The 27,440-nt window shown below is 42.5% G+C and overlaps 1 protein-coding gene across 1 annotated transcript in view; it reads right to left on the bottom strand.

The window, feature by feature from the left end:
* LOC122816509 (CREB binding protein) overlaps window positions 1-27,440 on the bottom strand; it is a gene marked incomplete in the record, with an annotated part of 4,149,155 nt that overhangs the window by 2,639,637 nt on the left and 1,482,078 nt on the right. The window contains 1 exon segment of the mRNA XM_044089341.1: window positions 17,102-17,155. Within this exon segment, the coding sequence (XP_043945276.1) occupies window positions 17,102-17,155 (54 nt within the window).

Below are 27,440 nucleotides of genomic sequence, written 5' to 3'. Positions count from 1 at the left end.
TCTGGAGATGCTGTCCAGTTTATAATGCCCGGTGAAAGTGTGCACAGAGGACAAGGTGGCTGCCTCCAGAATGGAGTTAGTGTCCAGACCTTTGAAAAAGGCCCCAGAAGAGGCCAACACTCTTGTGGAGTGGGCCCTGACATTGTCTGAAAGAGTCTTCCCATGGTAGGTGAAGCAAAAGGAGATTGCCTTGGCTATCCAGGTAGAAATGGTCTGTTTTCCCACCGCTTCCCCCAGAGCGCTGGGGTGAAAGGAGACAAACAGCTGGTCTGATTTGCGGAAAGGATTAGTTTTATGCAAATAGAATCTATGAGTTGTCTGTAGACATCCAGGGAATGAAGGACTCTCAAGCTATCTCCCTGCGGGTTGAAGAAAAAGGTAGGCAGGTGGATAGCCTGATTTAAGGAAAGGTCATTGACCACATTGGGGGGTGATGGAAGGGTTTATTCTCAGGGTGACCCTGTCCAAATAGAAAACCAGTTAAGGTGGAGTAGCCATAAGGGCTTGAAGCTCTGAGACCCAGGTAATCTGGATGCCAGTGGAGGTTCCATAGCCAGGCAGGAAGAGATTGCAGACAGGTGTGCTTTTAAAGAGGAGTAAGACAAACCTGTCTTCAGGAGTTCACACAGGTAGGACAGAATCAGAGGCACATCACTGTCCAGTAGCTCCATCTGTCTTTTGTGACACCAGAAAGAAAACCTTTTCCACTTGGAAAGATAAGAATTTTTTTGTATTTGGTTTCCTGGCCTCCTGCAAGACTGAAAGCATTTCCTTGTTGCACAGGTGTCTGAAGGGAATCAGAATCCTAACTGCCACAGGGAGAGGTGCAGAGACCACCACTGTAGGTGTAACTGTGTCCCCTTGTGCTGTGTGATTAGGTCCACTGATGGGGTGGATAATTTGTGGTGACTGCAATTGGACAGATGGAGTAGAGGGAACCAGTGCTGCCTTGGCCAATAGGGAGTCACCAGGAAGATTTTTGGTGAGTCCTGCTGAATTTTCAGTAGGACCTTCTGTATCAGAGGGAAGGGAAGGGAAGGCATACAAGAACTTCCCCATCCATGACATTGAGAAGGCATCTGTTTGCAATGCCTTCTGGTCGTGAGTTCTGGAGGTGTAGCTCTGGAGTTACCGGTTTATGGAGGGGCTGAACAGGTCTATCTAAGGGATGGATACTCCACTTGTGGACCAGATCTAAAAACACCTCTCTCGACAGCATCCATTTGTGGCTGTCTGAGGTGGTTAAGCTTAGGGAATCTGCCCGAGAGTTATGCTGGGAGGGAATGTAGGCTGCCTGGAGGGAGATTCCCTGACAGTTGGCTAGATCCCATACCTGTAGAGCTAGTCTGCATAGGAAGTAGGACTTTGTCCCTCCTTGCTTTTTTAAGTACTACATGACTGTGGTGTTGTCTGTGAATATTTTTAGGAGGCCCTGCTGGAGGTATGGTAGGAAGGCCTGCAGGGCTAGGAGTATTGCTATAATTTCTCTGATGTTGATGTGCATTTGTGTCTGCCTGTCCACAAACCTTGCACTGTCCTTGGGCCCAGAGCTGCCCCCCAGCCCAGGTCTGAGGCATCTGTAAGCATGATCTGGGAAGGGGAGGGCATTTGCAGGGGCATGCCTGGATTCTGGACAACTTGGGCCAGTCACCATTTTGATTCTTAGTGAAGACAAGGGAGGAGTGGCACCCTGAACTCTATAGGATATGAGTGCTGGGTCCACACCAAGCGAAGGTACCACTGGAACTTTCTCATGTGTAACCTCGTTAGGGGCAATATGGGGACAGTAGCTGCCATGTGCCCCAGAAGTCTTAGGAATTCCCCCGCAGTCAGGGCTGCTGAATGGAGGGCAGCTTGAAAGTGGTGGGAGAGGGACACAACTTTTTCCTCCAGGAGGGAGGGCATGCTGATATTTGTCCTGATTCTGCATCCCAGGAAGCCAATGTCCTGTGAAGGATGTAGTTGGGACTTTGGGTAATTTATCAGAAATCCTAGAGATTGCAGCAGGCGCACGAGATCCTTGCTGTGAACCAGGAGAGTCGGTCATCCACTGCTTGAATGAGTAGGTCGTCTAGGTATGGGAATATTTGTATTGCCCTTGTCCTGCAGTAGGCAATGACTGGGGCACGGCACTCTGTGAAAAACCTTGGAGCAGTGGAGAGCCCAGAAGGCAATGCACAGAACTGAAAATGAGAGGAGCCTGCTATGAATCTGAGGTATTTCCTGGAGGAAGGCTTTATGGGGATGTGGAGATAGGCTTCCTTTATGTCTAGCATTACCATGAAGGCCTGAGGAATAATGAGGGGAAACACAGTGGGTAAGGTGAGCATCCTCAAGGAATGAACCTTTAAGAAAAGGTTGAGGCGGGAGAGATCTCGGTTGGGCCTCCATGGTCTTTCCTTGCTGGGCACCAGAAAGATTCTTGAGTAGAAACCTTTCCCTTGTCCGGGGGGGGGGGGGACTGACTCTATGGTGCCTTGTAAGAAAAAGGCTGTTTAAGACCTGTAGTAGGAGGAACTGGGATGTTGGAGAGGTTGGTATAGGTAGTCTTGAAGGAGGAAAGATCCAAGTCATAAAGTATCCGTCCTTCAGGATGGACAAGACCCATTTGTCTGTTGTTATTAGGGACCAGGCCTGGAGACAGTGAGAGAGATGGCTGGACAAGGGGGTGTTGGTAGGAGGAGGTGGAAGGAAGGGTGGCAGGCAGTCAGACACTGCCTGCCCTGTCTGGAAAGGAAGGTCTCTGGCCAGAGGCTTGAGAAGTCCTTGGCTGGAGAGATTATTTCCTAGGCGGCCTTCTGGACCTAGAGGGGGCTGAAGGCCTTGATGCCCTTCTTATAAATTGCGTCTTAGCAGGGAAATTTCTCTGGAACTTTGGGATTGGAGAGACAAGGAGGTGCTTAAGGTCTTGAAGCTGTTTCCCTTTTTGCTGGAGAGACTGGAAAAGATCACACACCTTCGCACCAAACAGGGCTGAATGGTCCAAGGGGGCATCCAGGAGCTTAGCTCTGAAGTCATCAGGGAGAGGATGCAGACGTAGCCAGAAATATCTTCTGAGTACGGATGCTGATGCAGCTGACCCGGCTGAGGCTTCGGCTGCATCATCTGCACACCTAAGGGAGTGATTGTTCACTTGCAAAACAAGGGCAAGTAAGGAAGACAGGGATGATTTTGCAGCACAGTCAGGTATGGCATTGAGCTCTCTGGAGGCTTTGTCCAGAAGGGCCAGAGAGTACTTGGCCATGTGAGACTGGTAATTTGTAGCCCTAAATGCTAGGGTAGAAGAGGAATAAATATTTTCCCCATCTCTCCATGGCCTTGCTGTCCTTATCTGCAGGTAGGACAGTGGTAGTAGGGAGTAGTTTAGATGCCCTGTCCGTAGAGATGGAAATAGTGGCAGGCTCTGTTGGAAGGGGGGGGGGCACTTGATCAGGAATTTATCTGAGTAAGGGGCCCTGTATAATCTGTCTGCCCTTTGAGGAGTAGGAGGTTGGGAATCAGGATTAATGGAAGTTGCTGTGAATGCATCCAGGAAGGCAGGTTGTACAGGTGGGATAAGTGATGAATTAGGTGATTCCATTTGAATCCGGTCATAAAATCTTTTCTGTGCTTTAGACATGTCTGAACATTCCCACTTAAAGTGTTCTCTCATCAGATTAACAGTGTCCCCAAAGGTAAGGTCTTCCACAGGGGAGTCAGGCTCAGCAGAGCCCTCTTCAGGCGATCCATATCCCAGTGGGGATGAGATCTGGAAGAGTATGATATGGAGTCCTCAGATGAATCAGACAGTTCTTCCTCTGCAGGACGGCTCACAGTCCTTTCAGGTATAGAAGACCTAGGACTGAGAAAAGGGGGAGCCACAGGGGTGAACTCAGAGGAAGGCCTAAGGGCCAGAAAAGCACTGTAGAGACTCTGGCTGAAGGCCTGCCAGTCAGGTAAGGCCTCTGGAGGTGGAGAAATATGCCTGGTCTTTTGCTTTTTCTTGGAAGGCCTAGCTGGCGTCTGGTTGGCGATAGGCCTGGGAGAAATCACAGGAGTGGCGGAGGCTGGATCCAAAGTGCCCAACGAAGGTACTGGTCCCCCCCCCGGCGTCTGTAACAGGCGGTGCTACATCCTCCCCAGATGTGTCATCCGCTCTAGATTGTGCAGCCCCCTGACAGATACCTGCTTTACCTACGGTGGCGGATGGCGGCTACAGGTTGAGGAGCGGCAGAGGAAGGTGCAGTGGAAGACGTAGGTCACATGGACTTGGCCCTCTTCCTTGGCGGTTCGGTTGGGGCATCGGAGGCGGCTTCCATACAGAGAGCTATCTGTCTTAGCCGTTGGTTCTCCAGGTTTAAGTTGAAAGCCTGCAAGTGACAGTGAAGGGTCTTGGGGATAAACAATTTACTGATGGCGCAGTTTTTGTAATCGTGCTCCCTACCCAAACAAGAGAGACACTGGTCGTGGGTGTCTTTGTATGGGATTTGACGACCATAGTTGCAATTACTCTCACCGAACATGAAAAGACCATAAAAAACAAGGAGTGAAGAAAAAGGCCCCAACGGCGTACTTATCTTTTTAATGTGAAGCAGATCTGACATCCACGAACAGCAGGAACACCTGGCATATGGCTGGTGGCTGAAAAGTTCTGAGGACTGGCACGTGCAGACGCCACCTTTATGGCCCACGTACCTGCCTCTACACGTCAGACGTCCGACACACCAAGAGGGACTGAAAAAGCTTTGGAAACCTGGCCGGACAAGCTGATCGGAAGAAGGGTAAACCCACTAGTAAAATACTGCAACACTGGAATCGAAGGATATCTAACTCTTCTGACCTTTTCCTTGGCAGGCGGCAGACATTTGGGACAGGAAAAGTCTGCCATAGCACCTTGCGACAGCACTTAAAGATGTTAGTTCGCTAGGTAAATTTGACAGGAGGAGAGACTACCATGTAGGGTATTAGGGACAAATGGGTGGCACCCAAACAAAAGAGATACTGCTAGTGATCGTCCTTATGGTGAATCTGCCTCCCACACTGAAGTTTTCTCTTTCTGGATGACATGTAAACTCACAAAACTAAAGAAATAAAAAAAGACAAAAAGAAACCTTAATGGGGAACTTATCTGAAACACGGCTTGGTAACTAGCACAGAGAAAGGAGCATTCAGACTGACTTTCAATGATGGCATTCACTGGCAACAAAGACATTCTAAGGTATGTATGTCCATACATCACCTTTACGCCCTATGCCTTGATCAGACACAGCATATGCCTGATGTATGATGTCTATAAAATCCTACGGCTTTGGTATACTGACTGGATGTTGGACTACCCATGGCAGGGAATCCTTTTAATTATGAATACTGCAACAGTGATATGGAAGGACATCTACCAACAACAGTAAGACAGAAAAACTAGGTAACTAGTAAATGAAACGACAAAGTGCTGACAAGGCCAAAATGGCCACAAGAGAAAAAGGAATACAATAAGGAAGGGAAAGAAGCAGAAGAACTAGAACCTAAACAATGGCAGCCAACATTAGGCAGAAATAAGCTACAAAAAAGAGCAAAGTTTACACTTATCAGAGAGGCTGAGAAAATGAAACCATCTCTGAACTCGAACATCTGCAAATGACATCTGAAGTAATGCTGTGGTTTGGATGGGGATTGTGGCTAATGGGAAGAGCCTGAGCTATGGATCCTAAGTGTGGAAAATGGCCGAAGTTGGATCCAAGACCCATCAGTTGAGGAATGGACAGAAAAGACATCATCAGATCAAGGGTTTAATAGACAAGAGGACCTGTAATTCAGAAAAATGTCTAGCAGAAGCTAACGCCATCAGCAATACTGTCTTCCAAGTTTAACACTTTAGAGAAAACTTGGTGCAGGTTCAAAAGGTAGTACAGTTAACTTTTCCAAACCAAAATTCAAATCCGAAGCAGAAATCGCTTTCTTTCTAGGTACTCTAATACGCAAAAACTCTCTTTAGAAACTGTTTGGCTTGAAAAAAGAGAAGATAAGACTATAGTGGCAAATGGGCTGAAATGGCCAAAGCATGTACCTTTACTGAAGTGTATGCAAGGCCAGAACTGACCAACTCATACATGTACTCCAAAACAATGAACCTTAAGAATATACTATGAAAAAGAACAAGATAATATAAACACATTTGAGATCGACACATTTGACGTTAAGATAGTCCTGTCTTCTCCTCTATCATGGCACTAACAGAAAATCTTTTTCATTTAAATAAATAAGATTTTCTTGTAGTAGTTTTTCCTGCTTCCTTAAATACTTGTAGCATGTTCTCAGAACCAAGATGCATATAAGGAAACAAAAAACTACCATACAGATACTTAGGCTCATATTTTGAAAATATGAATGAAATCAAAGACCTTTTGTCCTGTGTGAGCAAATCCACTCTGGAAGGAAGGTTCTGGTGACCGCCCCTGGCCAGTTGCAAAAGAAGGGAAAACCACTGTTTTCTGGACCAAAAACAGGTCATCAATGACATCTTTCATAAGCCCTTCCTTATATTTTGAAGGGCTTTGGAAAGGAGAAGAAAAGGGGGAAAAGCATAAAGAAACATCCTTGTCCAAGGAACCACAAGTATCATCTAGGCCTTTTTGTAAGGTACACTATAGTAGAAATGTTTTAGTTGTCTGTTGAGTTGGAAGGCAAACAGATTTATTGGAGGAATTCCATACTGGTTGACTATTTGTATTAAGATCATCTGATGTACCATCTACTCGTGGAAGTCTGTCCTAGAGTTGCTCACAGAGTCTGACTCTGTATTCTGCACTGAAGGAATAAGCTGTGTTGAATGACTATGTCCCATGAAATTATGGCCAGTCTACAAAGGAGATAAGACCTTGTTCCACCCCATACTACATTACACTGATGTTCTGTCACCACTAGTAACATGCTAGATCATCACAATTGATTCAGAACTTTCAGGACACTGATAACAGTCTTTACCTCTTTCAGAAGGAAGCGTTTGCACCTCTGTTGAGGTACCCAAATTCCATGCACCTTCACACCTTGGAAAACTGCACCCAAAGCAAAGTTTGAAGCATCTGTTCCCATGACTTGAGAGACACTTGAAGGAGAAAAGGAACTTTTACACTAAACAGACCTTGTTTGGTCCACCAAATCAGCTCTTTCTTTAAAGCTGAGAACTGGAATTTGGTGAGAGGGAAGGTAAGAGTGGTCAGCCCATAGAGACTTGATGAACCACTGGACCCATCTCATGAGAACTCTGCATGAAGAACTATTAGGATGAAAGTGGCTAAGAAGCATAGAGCTTTTATAAATTCTTACAGTAGACATATCTTCTGTTGAGAAAGACTGAGAAAGTAAAGATGATATATTTGCATCCTTTCTAGTGGAACAAAGGTAGTCGTTAGTTAAGTGTCTAAAAGACATCCCATGAAAAACAGTCCGAGTCAGGAAGAGGGATAACTTTTTTAGGTTCAAGGTGAGTCCCTGATCTGAAAAAAATTCACTGTGAATCCTAATCTTATTAAGGGCTTCCTAAGTGGTGGAGGCTGAGATCAGGCAGTCATCCAGATAAGGAAAACGCTCTATGCCGTGAAGTCTGCAGAAAGTTATCACTAGAGCAAGACACTGATAAACACTCTTGGTAACGGAAAAAGTTTAAAGGGTAAAGAAGTAAACTGAAAATGCAATCTCAAAACAAAATTGCAACTCCAAAACAATGAACCTTAAGAATATACTATGAAAAAAACAAGATAATATAAACACATTTGAGATTGAGAGCAATCAAAAAGGCTTGAGGAAAAAGAAGAGGGAAGAGTATGAAGTGTTACTGTTTTAAATAATGAACCTGCATAACAAAATTTAGTCTGGAAATACCTAGGATGGGCCGCTATGCATTTCCTGGGAACCAGAAAAAGTCTCAAGCAAAACCCTTTCCCCATTTACCTACAGGCACTGGTTCTATGATCCCCTTAAGTATTAATTCGGAGATAACTGGAGTAATCACATGAAAGTGATCCTGTGGGAGATTCCCGAGAGACAGAGTGGGAAAAGATACTCATTGGAACCTTGATCTACAATATCACGGACATGGGTAGTTAAGCTCATTTTGAACTTAGTAACTCCATGCACGAGTTTTCCACTTTCCTCTTGCTTTTTGAAAATGTCTGCAGAAATAAATAGAACATGTCTTTTTCTACTGGGCATTTAACAATTGACCTTTAACATGCTCAGGAAAGGGTTGCAATCTTAAACATGCATGCTTTGCATAACGTTTTCAAGTAGAAGCTGCTTTACGGGCAGAATCCATAGCATTACAGCCACAACTGACAGCATGCTTTGCTACCAAAGAGGCAGAATTAAGCATATCCATTAAACTAGATTTCACATCAGAATTAGGAAGATTTCACACAGTTTGTCCCATATTGTTCAAAATATACAGAATGAACTGATCATGTGGCTGGGGCAATTAATAGTTCTGAAAACTAAAGTGGTAGATGCTGCCATGCTGCCAGCCCATCTGGAATTTTGTAAATAATTCTGTCACCTGTGAATATTGATATGATTTATACAGAACTGTATGTTATGTACTGAGCTAAAATGTAACCATAGCATACCCTACTGACTTAGAACAGAAATGCATATAAACTATATACCTGTGCAAATGCATGTTTTAACAGTAGAAACTAGAACATACAGAGTTAACTTACAAAACTTCAAGAAAATAAGTTGAAATTAAGTTGCTTTACGACTATGCTATGTGCTATAAAAGTGTTTGCTCAGTTTCAGTTTAGTAGCAGATACAATGTCTACAGCTAGAAGTTTTTGTATCGTCTTGAAAGAGAAACAATTACTAGGTTTCAAATGTAAAAGAATTTTATTGTTTTATGACTTCCAAGATCTGCAAACATCTGAGAGAGATGTATTTTTAACAAAGAGATGTTAAATTCTGCTAGTTTCTATTTTAGCCTGGGAACAGAAGTCAGGTAACAAAAAGTGATGTCATCCAAGCTAACCCAGTAAAATTTGATATTAATTTAAGAACTCTCTGAGAGAGAGAGACTGTGTATTTTGTATTTTTGTCTTGGACCTAGCAAGAGCATCCACTCATCATCCTCATCTGCACTTACCTTGCTGTAAAAGTAAGAGTTTGGGCATAATATCTCTCCCAGATATAGATAAGAATATAGTAAAGAGTAGTTTAGATGTCTTCTGTATTTATTTGAGACTGTCCTGCAATGTTGTTTTAAAGTATTTCTTGTGATTTTGAACTCTAAAGTTACTGTGTTGATTATTTATTATTACATATATTTAAACCTATCTTTGTAGCTGATATTTGTGAGACATATTTAAGCTCTTAGAGTACTCTATGCTGCGGTGGTGGTGCTGCGGTAGCGTTGTCGCCTCACAGCAAGACGTTGGGCCGTTCAATTCTCAGCTAGAGCGTCTTCTGTGTGGAGACTTGCGTGAATGGACGTACCTTCGTTGAAGGTTGTGCGTCAGGGCTGGCAAACTCGGCACGTAAAAAAATCTACTGCCAATCATTAGCGGACTGGAGTTCCGCTGTGGCGACCCCTAACCAGGAAAAGCCGAAAGACACAAACAAGAGTACTCTATGCTCTGAGAGGTGTCAGTGGTACGTCTTATTGGAGACCTGCAAAAAGAGGGAGAAACCAGCCCCAGACTGACTGTGATCTCTGTATGCTCTTAAGGGAAATTGCACTTAACTGTGTGTGCACTTGTCATCTTCCAAGTGTGTTCGTCCACTAGCTGTTGCCAGTGGTGAGGATTGAGGCTCCTTGATTACTGGGTCAGTGCAGTGGTGTTACAGATGCACACAGTTTTTTTCTCATACCCGTTATCCTTATCATAAGGAACAAGACTAGAAGGGAAAAGTTCTAGCTCCTTTGTCAAACTCCAGAGAAAAGACAGCAGGATCAGCAGCTGAGATTTTGTAAAGATAATTAAAGAGTTGTAGAAACTCTGCAAAACCTGTCAGGCTTTTCTCATTAGGGAGTGTAAGGTTAAGTGTCATCTGCCTTAAATTCATACCCAGAGGAAGTGGAATTTGAGAGGCATAATCCAAACTTCCTTAGTCAGGATCAGAAAATTCTTTCTTAGGAGAAGAGGGACCTCCCTTCATTTTTAGGGTCTATATCACTTTGCCGAATCACTATTTAGCAAATGTCTTTTTGTTGCACTATTCAGCAAACAAACTAATCAAACTAACTTTTCAGTGAAAACTTTCCTAGGGCAAACTGACGGTAGTCTGCCCTAGTGATTGGGAGAAAAAAAAACTTGACACCTCTGCAGGTGGGGGGAGGGCTATGCCTCCCCACATCCCCCCTAACTAAATATACCAACTCCGAGATTAAAAGGGCAAATTCCAGATGGTGGCCAACCATCGTTTTGCCCTAGGAAAGTTTTCACTGAAAATTTAGTTTGACGATTAGTTTGCTCACTGAACAGTTGTTTGACAAAGAGGCATTTGTTAAATAGTGATTCAACAAAGTTATACAGACCCCGTTTTTAATGAGGTGGAAGTTGAAGATGAAAAAAGCTGCAAAGACTGAAGTAAATTACAAAGATCTTGAGAAAAAGTGAAACAGTCATCTTTACTGGCTTTTGGACTAGAAAGATGTGTACAACATGGAGAAATATGAGACTAAAAACACTCACCCACAGCCCAGCAGATGATCTTCCATCTGACATCAGGATGTCAGTACTCTAGAGAGTCATCAGCTGGTGCCATCTTTATGTACGTCTTAACCTTTTCCAGAGGCACCCTCTCTCCAGGATAGCTTGGCCTGCCCAGATATTTCCACATACTTCTATACAGAAAATAGGGAGGGGGACCTAACTGGGAGTGGGAGAAAGAGTGGAAAAGGTACCCACAGCAAACAGTGAAAACTATCTGAACATTAACACTGAACTTTATGAGAAATATCAGTACTTACGTATTATCGCAAACAATACTAGCACTTGCTTCCCAATCAAGACAAATGTTCGTTAATGTTGTTAAAATGTAATATAGCGTGTTTTCTTTTAACAGTATACCTTATTTTCTGGACTGCTATCCATACAATGTGCAAGACATGCTGTTCTTTCTTAATGGTGTTTACTGGCACCCATGTCGCTTCCTGCAAGTCTGTCCGTTGAACATTGTGCCAGTAAACACCATCAAGAAAGAACAACAGCATGTCTTGCACATTGTACCGATAGTCCAGAAAATAAGGTGCACTGTTGAAAGAAAACACGCTGTATTACACACTTTAGCAACATTAACGAACATTTGTCATGGTTGGGAACCAAGTGCTGAGAGACATTGTGTTTGATCTCCAAAGAGAATCATGTCAGTGATGTTATATAAGTTAAAATGGGGGGGCAAAATTAAAAAAAAAATGCATATAACTCTGATGCGACAGACTTTCCACTAAGCTTAAAAAATGCACATGTAATCCTCAGAAGCCTGAATACCTGCTGTTACTGGCAAGCCGCTACTGAATGCCTTAACCAATTCTTGCATTCAGCTATGGCGGTAAAGGATGCTACAGCAGCAATGACAATTGAAGCCAAACTTGGAAGGAATGTATGTAGTATGGCTATTATTTCACAGCATGGGCTGACAAAGAACGTTCAGTGGGCAGCCTTGCAATGCAGCGACATGTTGGTGCCATTAAAGAGCACGAAGAAACAACAACAGTATGTTGTGTACTTTGTGTTTGTAGCCGTCCAGAAACCAACCTATTTTGTTAAAGAAAACACACAGTTTTCCATTTCAAGTACATTAACTTGCCCATTCACTGAACGGGAAGCAACCACTGTTGTCGTGAAAATCTGGTTGAGATAATACTTAAGTACCGAAAATCTAACACAACTGTACTATGTAGTTTGTAGTTCACTGCTGCAATAATAATCCTTGGGAAGATTCCTAGAGTACAACAGAGCTGGGAAGTTGGCCAGAGGCTACACCAGGAGAAATCAGCCCCTGCAGAGTCACTGAGACAAACCGCATCCTGGTCCTGGAAGAAGATCCTAAGTTATGGTTGGAGAAGGAGTTGAAAGTATTTGGGGTTACCCACAAGGTTTGTGTGAGTGGGTACTCCACCAAGGAAGGCACAGGAGGCAGCTGTTGTCACAGTGGAGTGTGTCCTGATTTTTTAAGTTGCTGGCTTTCCATAATGGTAGTAACAGAATGGGATGCTATTTGCAAACCATTTAGATATGACCTGGTTATTCACAGTTTTCCCTTCCTTTCCTTTAGAAGGTTACAAACAGTTGGTCAGATTTTCTGCAAGATTTCATTTCGTCCATGTAGAATCCGAGTGGTCTATGCACATCCAAGGAATGCCATTTTTTCACCATTATTTTGTGGGCACAGAAAGAAAACAGAGTGGTTAATGGTTTGGGTAAGGGAAAGCTCACACAACACTTAAGGAATAAAGATGATGGTATAGAAAGCGCCCCCTTCCTTATGAAATATCAAGAATGGTTCTTTACACATCAGAGCTTGGAACTCTGAAATATTCCAAGAATTTAGTGCTACAAGGACAGCGGTTTTCCAGGTGATCATGTTTTCCAGCATGAAACTTAGGCCATGGGAGTGCCAGTTCTTTTCTAGGTGATAAATTATTTTAAGAAGCCACTTCATGGACTGATGGGAGAAGACAGGATGGATCAGAAGTAAGCAAGTGGGGGAGGTTGAGGCATGAATTTTAATGGATGCATAAAATATCACTTTCTTGTTAAGTTCTGATGAATAGATAAGGACCAGGGGGATCCTGGATGGCAGAGGCTGCAGCTCTGTCAGGGAACTAGTAGAAGAATTAAGCCCATTATGAAGTGTAAGATCTCCTGGTGCTAGGTCTCCTAGCCACTTTAAGGATGAATAAGATCTCCCCTAAAAACAAATGTTGGCAGAGGACATGCACTAAAATCATCTACCCATTCAACTTCAGTTTGTTCAAGTAAGGGTATATTACGAAACCTTAGTTTTTTGTGATGTGGTCCACCATCAGTGACTGTATCCATGGTTCCACCTTGGCCATGTTCAGTAGTACGGAAACCAGTGCTGAGTGAGATACAGCCACTAAGACCACCTTTGGCCTGTCCTGCCTGACCTTCTATAATACCCACAGGATTAAGGTTATGAGAAGGAAAGCATACATTAACAGATTTGTCCATGGGCAGGAGAAGGTGCCTGCTCTCCATGCTCCCTTTCCTGGAGCCCCTGTGCAGTATTTTTTGAGTTGTCTTTTTGGTGCAATGCAAAACTAACTTGCAAGGCTGAGGACCGCAAGTATGCCTCTCTGGTCCAGTGTCACAGAATGTAAGAAACCCTTAGACTCGCTCATGCTGTGGGCTCTCATTTCTTCACTTCTGAGTGTTTTCAGAGTGCCTGTGCTTCTCGAGGAGGTTCTCAGAAGCCTTGATCGATGCCATCATAGCACAGAGTTAGATGCATGCCTTTTTTTTTTTCCAGCAATGCAGTCCTGGAGAGCCTTAGCCCTGTGAATGATCATCCTTGACGTAAATTTGCACAATGCAGACAGCCATTCACATCATGGTTTTGGCCTAAACAAAAAAGGCCAAAGGCTATGAAAGTCAATGTGCATGATTTGTTTGCCACTCAATACATTTGACTTTCACAAAAAAAATCTCAGAATCACTATCAGATTTTCACACACTACAGAAAAAAAAAATCTAGCAAAAGCAAGCCAAAGTTACTCTACAGGACACTTGTCTGTTAGCTATGGAAGCAGATGGACATGCCACACTGATGACACTCTGTACAGTGCACAAATGTACACAGACTGCAGTAAGAAGCATCTGAAAATGGAGTTAGCTAATGCCACTCCTACAGCACCAATGTCCTTAAGTCCAAATGAGATGGCGACTCCTGAAAGTAGAAAGTGGATGGTAAAATTATAGGACATCCGGCTGTTGGGATCTTGACTGCCTGGCATCTACACTGTCCTCTGCAATACATCTGTTGATGGCATACCCAGTGACCTTGCCTCTTCAAAGTAAGTTACTAATGCAACACGACAAGTTCTGTACTCTAAGTAACTTAATCCAACAGCTTGCAGGCTGATACTTCAGACATTTTTTTTTTCAGCAGAGGTTACCTATTTTGGGGGGGGGGGAGCTAATAGGTCAACCACCTATTTTGAGAAAAAAAAAAAAAAAGAAAAAAGCTAATAGGTCAACCACCAAAGAATATTTACTTAAATAAATCACACTCATCTTAATGATGTGAGAAGAATACAGCGGATCCAAGTTCTAGCTCAGTGACTAAATTAAGTAAAGCAATTCTGGCCAACTCATCCACTTACAAAAACATGTCAGTCATTTTTGTGTATATACTATCACCTCTACCTACAGTTCATTGGAAATGGCTCTTGAAGGGGATTACTCACAAGAAGGATTCAAGACAACTCAAGAGTCTCCTGCCTGGGACATAAAATATATTGCAGAAAAATACCTCCTTTCACCACTTCAGATCTCAAGTTATTTTAAAAAAGTGTTTTTCTTATGAGAAAAGGAAAAGCATACTTTTCCCACAAGGACAGGGTGTATTTTAAGAACAAACCCTTTACGCCTAAACTTGCCTCTGACATTTTTTGAACCAATCCATTCAGTTGCCTATCTTCTCTCTGTCAGGGAACATGGGTGAAGGAATTCCACTCCTCATGGCTACAGTGAGGCAACTAAGACACTAAAACAGGAATTAAACCACCAACACAGTAATCAGCTTTTTGGGTTACAAAAAGAAAACAGTCCAGCTGTTACTATACAGATTCTTTCCAAGAGGTCTTCTACCTTTTTCATCTTTTACAATGAACACCACAACACAAATTTCAAGAAGAAGGTTGGCTCAACCACCAGGCCAGCATTAGAAATAAACTACTTATGTAAAAAGCTGTTTTATGGACAGCTTTCACACATTTTTTAAACACTGCAAGTCACACGTCAACTCTACAGGTAGAGCAGGAATTACATGAATAGCCCTGGGTGTATTTTTCCACCTCTTTTTTGAGAATTAAGGGTACACTGCTTGGGACCCCCCCCCAAATTCTGAAACTGACTTCCTGTAGCAGTAATTCCTATGAAGCAACTTTATCAGTACATTCATCATGCACCAGATGTTTGAATAACAGAATCACTGCTGTACAGGATTCATCCCCCTGAAGTACACACATACGCAATTTGGTGCTTTGTCTATACTCAGAGCTCAGTACCACATACAGACTTTATGAGTTTGTTCGTTTATTGCATAGTTATGCAGTTAGCCATGATGTGTGTTGTGTCATCTTTTCCTCTACAGCTAGCTCTCTGGATGTTTGAATCTAGACAGAATTTTGATTATTAAACTTACATTGGTTTGCTTTGTTTACTTTGGTTAAGCCTTTTAAAATTCTTTTAGCCAGCCTCAAAAATCATTTGTTGGTGTACTATTTCTCTGCATGTCTCTTCCAAGCAATAAAAACAAACTCAATCTATACACTTTTTATAGCCAGGTGTCCACTTAACATCCATGGTATGAAACTGCATCTATGTGCTCCTGGGGATATACAAATGATTTGAAAAATCAGGCTGTGGATAGGTGTCTGTTTTTGGTCAACCCATTCAAATGCTGAACACTTGCAACAATATTCTTCTTGGTGTTTGCCTCCATACCAGTCATTCATCAATCCTCTACAAACACACTCTGCCCTTTCATTTTCCTATATTAGAGAACTACTCCAGTACTATACTACACAGAGGCAACAGCCACCAGGAGGCATCATCATCACACAGGCAGCCATGAGGGTTGCTTGGGCTCTTGCTTATATATCAGCAGTGTGCGTGTGTGGGAGCGTGCAGGGGACAAGTTGCCTATAGACAGGGACCACATCATTTTTCCTGTGAGCAAGCACCCATGTTGTTACTGAAGTGCATGAAGTGGTAGCCTGGTGAGCCAAAAAGCCTTCCCTTAGGATGCCCAGTGCAACTGTGCCCCTCTTCCCAGGGACTGTTACTATTTTATCTGTCCTACCCCGACCCCTCACACCCAGGATGGGCCTGCCTGTACCCCCCTGCCAGCTCTGTGAAGTGACCAACCTGTTACAGTCAGGACCTTCTCTCTCTATGCCATAGGAACTGCTCTGAATACCTGCAGTAATGATCCTATTATTTAGACATTTATTCTTACAATGAATATGCAAGATTTGCACACCGCTGCTTGATATGAAACTGCTTGGATCACAGCTGTTCTACCTTTACAGTTCCTACCTATAACTGTACATATGCTGCTGCTGTACACTTCGTACAACACAGACTTGCTTCTGTTTTTTCAAAAATTAGTATTCTTTGATGTTCTTTGAGATAATCACCTCCAAATAAAACAGTGCAGCAGATTAACACTAACTGCTTTTTCCTTCAAATGCAGTGAGACCTTAAAGTGAGAACAACAAAGAATGTGTGGGGAGTAAAATCCCCCCACAAACAAAGTGGGAGGGTAGGTTATCCCAACTGTCAAACATGCTTTTTTTTCTGTATTTTTTGGTGCATTTGCTGATCACAAGTACAAATTTTATGAACATATATGCACTTGAACTCTGGGTTTTGAGCTATGTCTTTCTTGCAATTGTGAATTCAGAGAAGTAGTTCTGAAGACTCAATGTGGATTCAATAAATACAAAACACAACTTTTTTTAAATTCATTAATTTAAGCAAGTAAGTGACCTGACCATTTTGTACCCATTTTTAGTCATAACCCAGTCCACAAAGGAAAGGCAATATATAGGAAAACAGAACTGACAATCAAAGAGCATGCTTTTGATACAAGGAAATAGAAATACACAGAGAAACTCTTGCAGACATATAGAGAAAATTTAAACTACACACCCACGAACATGACTAGAGAACAAGAATGGACCTTGGACCTGTGAGGCAGGGACCTTAAACACCGAGACACCAAGCTGTCCACATAAAGTATAAAATATAACTGCAAAACATGACATGAACTACAAATGCCTTATAAGCCACAATATGCAACACAGAGCAGAAACTGATATTATTTTATATATGGATTAATCATTGAAACAATACAGTGAAAAACAGCAAATGATCATTATACCTGGAGATGCCTGCATCCGGTTCAGAATCTGATTTGGCAATGGAATGGGCCCATCTATAATGAAACAAAGCAAATGTTTTATGCAGGCATATGCCAGTAACAGTACATCCAAACTGTTACACATGCAAAGGAATATCAAAAGCAAAAACTAAAGAAAATAAAATCATAACATTAAATATGCAAAGGTCTCTTAGCAGAGAAAAGCAATGAAAATCTTTGAGCTTACAAAAAAAATAAATAAGATGAAATATAAATTAAAACTAAGAAAGCACAAAAGAAAAACTATGCTTATGTACTTTTACTACAACTATTTATTTTCCAGATCATATTCACTATTAATTACAGATGGAAAAATAGCCACGTGTACTGTGGACCACTGCTTATGATGGTCCTTCAACAGATTTTAGTCTGCGAGCAAGATTTAAGGAATGCTGCTGCCTACAAGCCTCATTCAAAACATGGCACTCCTAGACTTAAAAGTCCAAGTCTAGATATCCCCTATGGCCAAGCAGGCAAGAACTGACATAAAGGTACTATTAAAGACTGTGTACATTAACGTGGGTGGAAACAAGAAATAAAAGTAGTCAAGAAACACAGCTAGGAAAAAGGTAGGTCAGATTATGGACAAGCACTAATGTTCCTTATAATAAACGAGTCTCCTCCATAATGGGCAATTATCCTTCTGTTCAGATTACCTAACCAAACCTCTAATTATTCTTTAAGCAAATATGCCTAGCGCTGTAGCATAGTGCAATAAAGTCCTCAATACAACCAAGACAGCCTGAATTCAACTAGATGCATGGGCACAGAAAAAGTTGAAAGAAAGGAGATAGGAAGGAGTGGTCTATGACAACCCATTCATCCTTTGTTGGTGGGGGTAGAAACAGTATAATCACCACTATATAAGTGGAGGCTTGCACAGCAATTAAATGAGTAGGACAGGGGCTTGGCAACATGACATCAGTGAAAGTAGGCCACGTAATTTGTGGAAGCATGTAAAGACAAGAAAAGTTCAGAGAATCCTCACATCAGCCTCAGTGAGTTGGGTAATGGCTTGGCAGGCACAAAAGCAAAAAGAATACAGAAAAATATATTTTTTAAGCAAATGCTTGAACAACCACCAAGCCAGAGAACAAAGAACTGGATGGCAAAAATCACACCAAGTGGCAAAATATCAAGTAAAGAAAGAAGACATTATGGGAGCAGTATACTTGGACAAAAAGCTATACCCAGAAGTCTCAGGACTGAATCCTACCTGGAGAGCCTTTCTAGTCATGTCTGCCAGATGACTGAAGGCAATGTACACCTCAAGCTTCTCTCAGAAAATAGTATCAAATAGCAGGACTGAAAAAGTGGAAAGGTTGCAGAAGTTGGGCTGAGACCACATGTAGAACCATACATTTAACAGTCCATTCTTAACGCAGTACCATAACAGTACTCTGAATTTCTACTCATTACGCACTGAATGTGTAAACCTTCCAACATTAGGAGATAGTTCAAGTGTGTGGAGTACACAAAACTGCCTAGTACCAGATAAGACACTTCACTAACAATCTGCTGACTACATTTTATTTCTTCTTAAAGCAGTAATAAGATGCAGACAGCAGAATGGGAGTGTCTGCTTGAATAAAAAGTGTGAATAATCCAACCATATTCAACTCACAATGGCAGACCATGAAGACAGATATTGTGTTCCCATAAATTTAGGATTAAAAGTCAAAACAGTACTCTGACTCAATCAAGTTCAACTGTTTGAAGTTATAACAGATTAATCTCTACAATGTTCCAAAGTTTCTAGAAAACGTTATAGAAGTTGAGTTTCTTTCTGAAGAAAGACATCAAACTGTTGTGGCAGTCAACAAAAGACTCCTTTAATGCAGTCAGAGGGGCAGTTTCCTCAAAGGCGCCAATAAATAATAGCACTGTAGAATTCTACAGAATACCAAGCTCAACATATCTGAAATATGCAGCTAAAGATCAAGATTACAGCCCCTCGTGATTGCTCTTTTCCCCATAATACAGTGCTCTCAAAGTTGACATAGGTTCGTAAGCTATCTAATTTGGTGCTTAAAATTAACTTATTCTGTTAACACTTAGATTTAGCTAACCCCTTCCAAGACCTATATCCATATATTAATTTAGTGCTAACTAGACTAAAACAGATATTAGGAGGGGGTCCATGCATTGGGCTAAAGCATTTAACAGCTGCCTCTCTAGATATTTGGAGGGGACTTATGCATTGGGATAAAGCACTTAGGATCTGCCTTTGTCCATTACTAGGACAGGAGGCAGTCCTACTGTAGATTTCCCATTTCCCATCAACTGATCCAAGTTATATTCGAATGTGTCAGTGACAACTTTGTTTTGTGGGGATAGAGAGTCGGTTCCAGAGCAGTGGTATCCTCTAAGATAAATCTGCCCCTCCAATCTGTTAATGTTGCAAAAGAGATTTAGTTCCTGGGTAGAGTATTTCTGATGCAATTTGATTTGTGAATGTGAAGCAAGTCCATCAGTAACATGTCAGAAGTCATCTTGCATGCTGAACACTAGTCACCTCTTAGCAGTCGGTAAGAGGCCGAACATAGTGATAGGGCTTTGAGGCAGCCCACATAGGACATAATGTTTAGACCTTGTATCCTTTTGTAAGGCATCTCTGCAGGTGGTCCAGTTGTTGCACATGACTGGACAGATACATGCCAAAAGGGGTACTATACTCCATGACTGGCTTAATGAGGGCTGAGTAATAGAGGGCAACAACATCCCTAGATGGAGAAGCAATCCTTTTCTTTAGGAGCTGCAAAACATAGGACTTGCTTATCACTGCAGACACACAATGGTCAAATATTTGGTCAGTGTCCACATAAGTTCCCAAATTATGAACTACTAGGTCAGCTCTCAGGGGTGTGTTGTCAAGGTAGTAGTTTCTTGTGAGGGAGGAGTCCAAAGGAGATAATGCAGTTTTTTACAAATAGCTTTAATCCATGGATCTGGAACCAGTTATTTATTTATTTATTTATTTTATTTTACATTACATTTGTTGACCGGGCTAGTCTAGCTGGATATATGTCCATTTTCAGTAGAGGGCCGGGGAGATAAGCTCCGAAATTAAAAATTCTAATGATACTAAATAAAATCCCATTAAAGAAATACATGTAAAGTAATCAGATAAAATTAAGACATTGTTACTAGTGACATAGTTATAAGATATAAACATGCAGTAGTTAGAAAATAAACAAAAATATTGTAGCACATGACATACATGGAGAATACTATCAAATGTACAGAGAGCAGGGATATAGGAAAGTAAGAAGAAAGTAAGTACACTTTTTTTTTTTTTTGATAAATTTTTTATTTGTTTGGGATAACCTTTCATTTAGGATGGCCGAGTCTTCTGGGGATTCATGCACTGCTCATAAGTTGCAGTTATCTGCAAACAGTTTGTCAGAGCCCTTTGGTATTGGCTTTTAGTTCTGAAAAGGAGATGCTGAACAGAAGAGGTCCCAGCTTCGAATCATGGGGGACTCCACTGGTGACTGGTCTTTCTCTGGAGGTAGCTTCCCCTATTTTGATCTCCTGCATCCTTCATGTGAGACAGCTGTCAATCCAGCAGGTAAAGAAGGGGGTGATTCCTAGTTTATTAAGATTTTCTACTATGCCTGAGTGGCATACTGTGTCAAAAGCCTTGGCCAGGTCAAGGTAGGCAGTGTTATAACATTTTATATTTGTCCATTTCTTTGGTGACTTTTTTCAAAAACGTCCACCAGGCTCAGTAAGTATGTCTTGTATTCAATGAAGCCAAACCAAGATGAGTTCAGTGTTTGGAGGTTTCCTATGTCCTTATTAATTCCATGATAATTCTTTCCAAGGCTTTGCTTGCAAGACTGGTCAGACTTATCAATCTGTAAATGCCTGGGTTTGTGGAAGGTCTTCTTTTATGCAGGGGCACAACTGCTGCTGCTGTTCTCCATTCACTTGGTATAAATTCTGCATGCAGGCTAAGGTTAAACAGTGTTGTTAGAGGTGTGGCTAAATCATGTTTCATACTATTCACAATGTGCCCCTTTACATTATCAAAACCTGATGCAGTACATTTTGCTTTTGATAGAACTTACAGGTCTTTGTCTAGTGTGATTACTGGTGGGTAGTCAGTGTCAGATATTTTACATTAGATAGATGAAGGGAGAGGTAAAGTCTAAGCTGAACTGATTGGCCAGTAAGTTAGCTATATTTAAAGCTTTGGTGTAGTTAGTAGCAGCGTCTACAATCAGCTCAGCTCACTGTTGTCTTGTGCTCCAGTGATTAAGAGCACTGTTAAAACAGCCCTTGTTCTTTGAATGATTAGCTTTTTTCTCCTCAAACTTAGCTTTGGTAGATTTAATCAAAGGTCTCAGTTGTTTGACTTATGATTAAAACTCTTATCATTTGGTGTATTGTTCTTCTTACTTTTAACTAACAATCTCTCCTTTTTACTCCAAAGCTTCTTGATATTAAAGTTGCAGCAATGTTTTTGTGGCATGGCCTTTAATTGTTTCTACTAGGTACAGACACATCTATACAGCTGTTTAAATACCGGTAGTTTGCTGGTGTATGGTTCCACATATTCAGTAGAGTTAACTGAGTTTGGTGGGGATTTGAAGTTTGCCATTATATCACTTAGGAATAGCTAGTATATCTTGGAGAAATTTTTAAAGGTACCTGGGTCAGAACAGATCCCTAGATTCTATTTTATTTTGAAGGAGACACTTTATTGTTGGACCGAACAAGTCACAAAGGTATTGCAACGGATTGTTTAAGATGATCACATATAGGTTCATAGGTTCATACTAGGCTATCTGCCCTAGGGCATTTATAAGCCTAGCCAGAGTGCGTTTGGCTTTCGCCACCCATTTTAAATGAATTTTGCTATGCCCTTTTTCGAGGTTAGTGTACTGTGCCTCTGTCTAACAGTGACACAGAAGTGATACCCGGGGTAAACCTACGATCTCCCATCCACTCATCAAGATTCCTCTTGAAGAGCGTCAATGAGGGACTCTGCCTAACATGGACTGGGATTTTATTCCAGAGTGAAGGGAGCCTCTGGGTTATGAATCTGTCCCTCCAGCATGTCCTATTTATTTCAGTGCTGAGGTTCAAGTCTCTTGAGCGCTTAGCTCAATGGGATTTGGATTTTCTGAGGTGCAGCATGTCCATTAATTCCGGGTTGGACATGGCTTTATACGTCAGGCACAGATCGCCTCTGAGCAGGCGGTATGCCACTGAGTAGAGCTGGAGTTTCTTTAACCGGGCAGCATATGGCATCTGTTTGAGCCCTTTGATCCTCTTGGTGAGGTACTTTTGGGGTCTTTCCAGTTGCTGCAGGTGTCTGGTAAGGTACATCCCAAAAAAGGCATTGTACTCAATTATGGGCCTGATGAGTAAAGATGCACGATGACCTCCCCTGATCTAGATGTCTATCCCTTCATGATTAGGTGGGCTATATAAAATGTTTTTCTAACCACTTTGGCCACGTGGTTTTCAAATGAGAGATTGCTATCAGCTTGGGTCCCCAGGTCCCTAATTACTTCTTCCGTACTAAATGGATTACCACCTATGTGGTAATTTGTGGGCACTTTGTTTTTGCCAAAGGGGATGACTATACACTTTTTGGTGTTTAGCTTGAGGCCATGGCTCTGGCAGCAGTTGTCTGTTTCTATGATGCCCTTTTGTAGGATGCTTGTGTCGGCTGGAGTGTCGATTATGGTGCCTAGTTTGCAGTCATCTGCGAACTTGGTCAGCCACAGTCCTTCCGTGTTGGCCTGTACCTCCGAGAAATATATACTGAACAAGAGAGGTCCCAGGACTGAGCCTTGTGGGACGCCACTTGTAACTGGTTTGGAGTCTGACATGGCTCCAGCAATTCTAACCATGTGGGTTCTGTCCTTGAGCCAGTTTGCAACCCATCTAGTGACATAGGGGTTTATATTTAAGCTGGTGAGCTTATCTATAATGCCCGAGTGGGGTATTGTATCGAAGGCTTTTGCGAGGTCCAGGCAGGCTGTGTGGACCACCTTCCCCTCGTCAATGGCCTTGGTGACTGTTTCAAAGAAATTGAAAAGGTTTAAGAGGCAGGATCTGCTCTTAAAGCCGAACTGGGTAGGATCCAGTGTCTGTAGGTCCCCAATATCTTTATTTATGAGGTCCATGATGATCCTTTCCATAGCTTTGCAGACCAAGCTAGTCAGGCTTATGGGGCGATAGTTTCCAGGATCCATTGAGGCACCACCTTTGTGGAGAGGGACCACTGTTGCTGTACACCACACTTTGGGTACATATCCTGTAGTAAGGCTGAGATTGAACAGTAGTCTTATGTTTGGGTTTAGCTCTTCTTGGAGTTCATGTAGGATGCAGCCTGGGACACCATCTGGTCCCATTGATGCTGTGCTTTTTGCTTTGGAGAGGGCGGCTCTTACCTCAGCATCTGAGATGTCAGGGGGGCAGCACTCTGCTGGGATAGATATTTGCCCTTTTGGTGGGGAGGTGGGGGAGAAGTTTGCACTGAACCTGTCAGCTAGGATGTTGGCAATGTCTGTGGGTTCGGTGTATTTTTTGTCATTTTGGACTAATTCTGAGCATATCTGGGAATTCCCACCCAGGTTCCTAACATAACTAAAGAAAGCCTTGTGATTATCCTTAGTGTCCTGTGCAATTTTTTCTCTCGAAGCCGGTCTTAGACGATTTTATGAGTGCCCATAGTTTTTTGCTAATACTGATCAGAGATGTCTTCCCTTTTGGGGATTTTGCTCTAGCATGTAGTAGCTTCCTCCTTCTATTGTATAGTTTGTTTATGGCTGGGGTCCACCAGACAGGACTCCTGCCTTTGGAGGATTGGGTCTTGGTTTTATGTGGGATTGCATGATCCATGCATTCTTGAAGGTGTTCATAGAATACGTTTATAAAGGATTCTGCGGTCTGGGCCGTATTTTCCACAGGCCCGGGGGCTTTGAAGGATTCCACCTCAGTTTTGAGGAGTGTGAAATTTGCTTTAGAGAAGTTTTTCACTGTGGTTTTCTTGGCAGGGGGTGAATATCCAGTGAGATTAGTTTATGGTCTGATCTTACCAGTGAGGGATATACTTCTGGTCTGGAGCATAGAGCCTCCATGTTGGTGATGATCAGGTCCAGTACGTTTTCCCCTCTTGTGGGAGTGGTAACAAGTTGTTCCATAGCATTTGAGTTTATAAATTCTAGGAACCTTTGGGCTAGGGTGTTGGAGCTAGAGTAATGCTCCCAGTCTATGTTTGGGTAGTTGAAGTTGCCCAATATAATGGTGTTTGGAGAGAACTTCATATTTTCCAGTGTTCTCAGGAAGACCGAGTGGAGTTCCTGGGTTTGGGAGGGTGGTCTGTAGCAGGCTATAAACTGGAAGGCAGTTTTACCCACTGTTAGTTGCACATGGATAGTCTCTGATGCTTCGTGCTGTGCCACCAACCCGGAGGTGTGGGTAACTTTGACAAATATTGATACACCCCCTCCTTTTGTGGTTCGGTCCAAGTTTTGGGGCCGAAAAGCATGGTATGAGGTATAACCTGGTAGTGCTGGGGTGCTCTCGGGAGCCTTGAACCAGGTTTCTGTTACTGCACAGTTATCAATGTTCTCCATGCTAAGGAGAGTTTCGAGTCTGTGCATCTTGAGGTTTAGACTTCTGGCGTGGAGTAGCATTACTCTTAGTTTTTTATCCCTTGTGATACCTATGGATGTGGGTTTGTCTTTTGAGCCTTGCTTAAAAAAGGCACTATGGGGGTGGCAAGAGCTTTTGCCAATATCCGAAAGCCCAGGGGTGACAGGTGCAAGCCGTCCCTAGCGAAGCATCGTGGCTTGTCGAGCATGTCATCCCAGGCTGACAGGCATTGGATCCCCTTTGAATGACACCAATGCTTAAGCCAATTGTTGAAATCTTGTCTTCATATTGTGGCATCATTCTTGGTGAGGGTAAGATGCTACTCAAGGTCAGGGTCATACCGACCTGAGCTACATGCTCAGACAGCTCCTCTATGTCTCTTTTCATGTAGTCCAGGGAGGTACGTCTCAGGTCATTCACACCAGCATGGACAATGACCGAGTCATACTTGTACTTGCCTTGGAGTGACCTGAGTGCTTGTGTTATGTGGCGGATCCTAGCTCCCGACAGGCAGCTCACCGTGACCTTCTCCTTGTTCAGCCTGGTGAACGGGACATCAGTGTGCCTGACGATAGAGTCACCTATTACAAGTGTATCAGGTGTGTTTGTTTAGCCTTAAGGGCTGTGACTGTTCAGCACACTGACTTTGTGAGTTATGTGTTGCATGTGTTTTGTTTTGGATTAGCGGTTGCTTGGGTGTCTGCTTTGGAGGTCTCTGCTGCTTAGGCAGATTTTTATTTAGAGCCTCCGAGTATGTTTTTGTGTGTTTATGTGTTTGGTTTGCTGTCATGGTAGGTCAATGTGAGACTGGAATTGTAGTGAGTGTGGTTTCCTTCTCCTCCTGACTGGTTACGCCAGTACTGAGATGAGAGAGCTTAGCCTCCAGTTTGGCTATATGGTTGCATCTCTCACATGTGTTGGAATATGTTGGGAGGAGGAGAGGGTTGTCTATGTACATGAGGCAGTTGTAACATTGCCTCAAGATTCCCAAATTCACCAGCTGGACCGGAGAGGAGATTGACAACTGACCTTTGGACATGCTAGAATAGTACTGGGAATTCCTTTATAATTGAAAAAAAGGGCCAGTGGGGAACAAGGTACTCAAGGGGAGTTTGTGAGGGTGTAGTGCTTTTAATTTTTTAGTGCTGACATACAATTGCTTTAGTGAGCAAGTGCCAGGCTTTAGAGTAGGAATAGGGTGTTTATTATGAGAACTAGATCAGTTCTAAGGGAAAAAGTGAAGAGCAGACTTTGTGGAGCCCAGAATGGTTTAAACCCAATTAAGCGGAGCTCAAAAAACAGCAGGAAAATGAAATAAATATGTAACCCAGGCTAGCACATTTGAGTGTGTAGCCTCAACAGGTAAATGCAACAAACAGGACAAACTTTAAGTGCAGATGCAAAAACAACTTTAAACAGTTTAAAACAGTTCAAGAAGCAGAAATGCTTGCAGTTGCTAGATCGGACAGTCGCCCAGGTAATAGCAGGAAAAAAAACACTTTTATCAGGTTAGCAGTCGCTCTTTTAGCCTCTCTGCTGCTAGCACCACTCTGCATGACCACGAGGAGCTTGGCTGAGTAGTAACAAGCGCAAAAACCGCGCCAAAGCAGGTTTTATACAGGGGGACTTGAAAGAGCTAGAAACTGGCTCAAAACGGCCAATAGACTATCAGATTCCTGTGCTGGGAACACTCCTCCAGGGATAGATAGGCTGCTTTAAGCTCCCCAATGCCACTGGTGAACAAAGAAGCCTCCCTTTATCCAAGAAAGGAAATGGGCAACACAGGAACTTTCCAAAAGTCCAGAATACAGCAAAGCCTGTATTTGGACTACTCTTGGTCAGGAAAGACGGGAAACAAGGATAATTTCCTGCTCATCACCTGTTCATCTGCTCAGCATCTTCCACCTCAGAACTTATATCTCATACTCAAAAAGTCTTTAATACCGTCGAAACATGGTTCTCTAGTCGATTCCTCTTACTAAATGCTAAAAAAACTAAACTCCTCCTCTTTACCCCCACTTCCGGGACCCCCCCTTTAAACTTCACCATCTCCTCTAACAATGCCACTGTCATCTCTCCCGACTCTACCACTAAACTGTTAGGTATTACAATTGATAATAATCTCTCTTTCAACCAACACATTAACAACTCCATAAAACTTGTCAATAGGAAAATAGGATCCTTATATCGTATCAGACCATTTCTAACACCTTCCTCTAGAACTAGGATTGCTCACTCCCATCTTCTTTCCACTCTTCTCTATGCTTCTCCCATTTTTACCAACCTCAAGAAAAACAACCTTACCAAATTGGCTACCTGCTACAATAACATTGCTAAGCCGCTACAGGAAACCCCTACAGAACACATCATTGTCTCAACCTGAAACCACTAGGCTGGCCAGAGTTTCAAAACTATCTTGCAATCCAACAACTCACTATTGCCCATAAAATTCTGTACCAACCAATGAACACCCCTATACTCTCTCAACTCATAATCCCCTATAACAAACTTAACTCTCTCCGCTCCTCTAGTAAACTACTGGCTAGTTCTATAAAATCAAATAACACTGATGGTGACTCCCTTTTTACCAATTCGGTAGGTACAAAATGGAATTTATTACCTAGCAACATAACAAAGATTACATCATTGCCTCTTTTCAAACAAAACATTAAACTGCACTTCC

The sequence above is a fragment of the Protopterus annectens genome, chromosome 12.part0 (assembly GCF_019279795.1).
Source record: "Protopterus annectens isolate FY-2018-M chromosome 12.part0, PAN1.0, whole genome shotgun sequence".
Classification (NCBI taxonomy): Eukaryota; Metazoa; Chordata; order Ceratodontiformes; family Protopteridae; genus Protopterus; species Protopterus annectens.
Note: the sequence above shows the minus strand (reverse complement) of the source record. Positions and strands in the feature narration are given on the sequence as shown.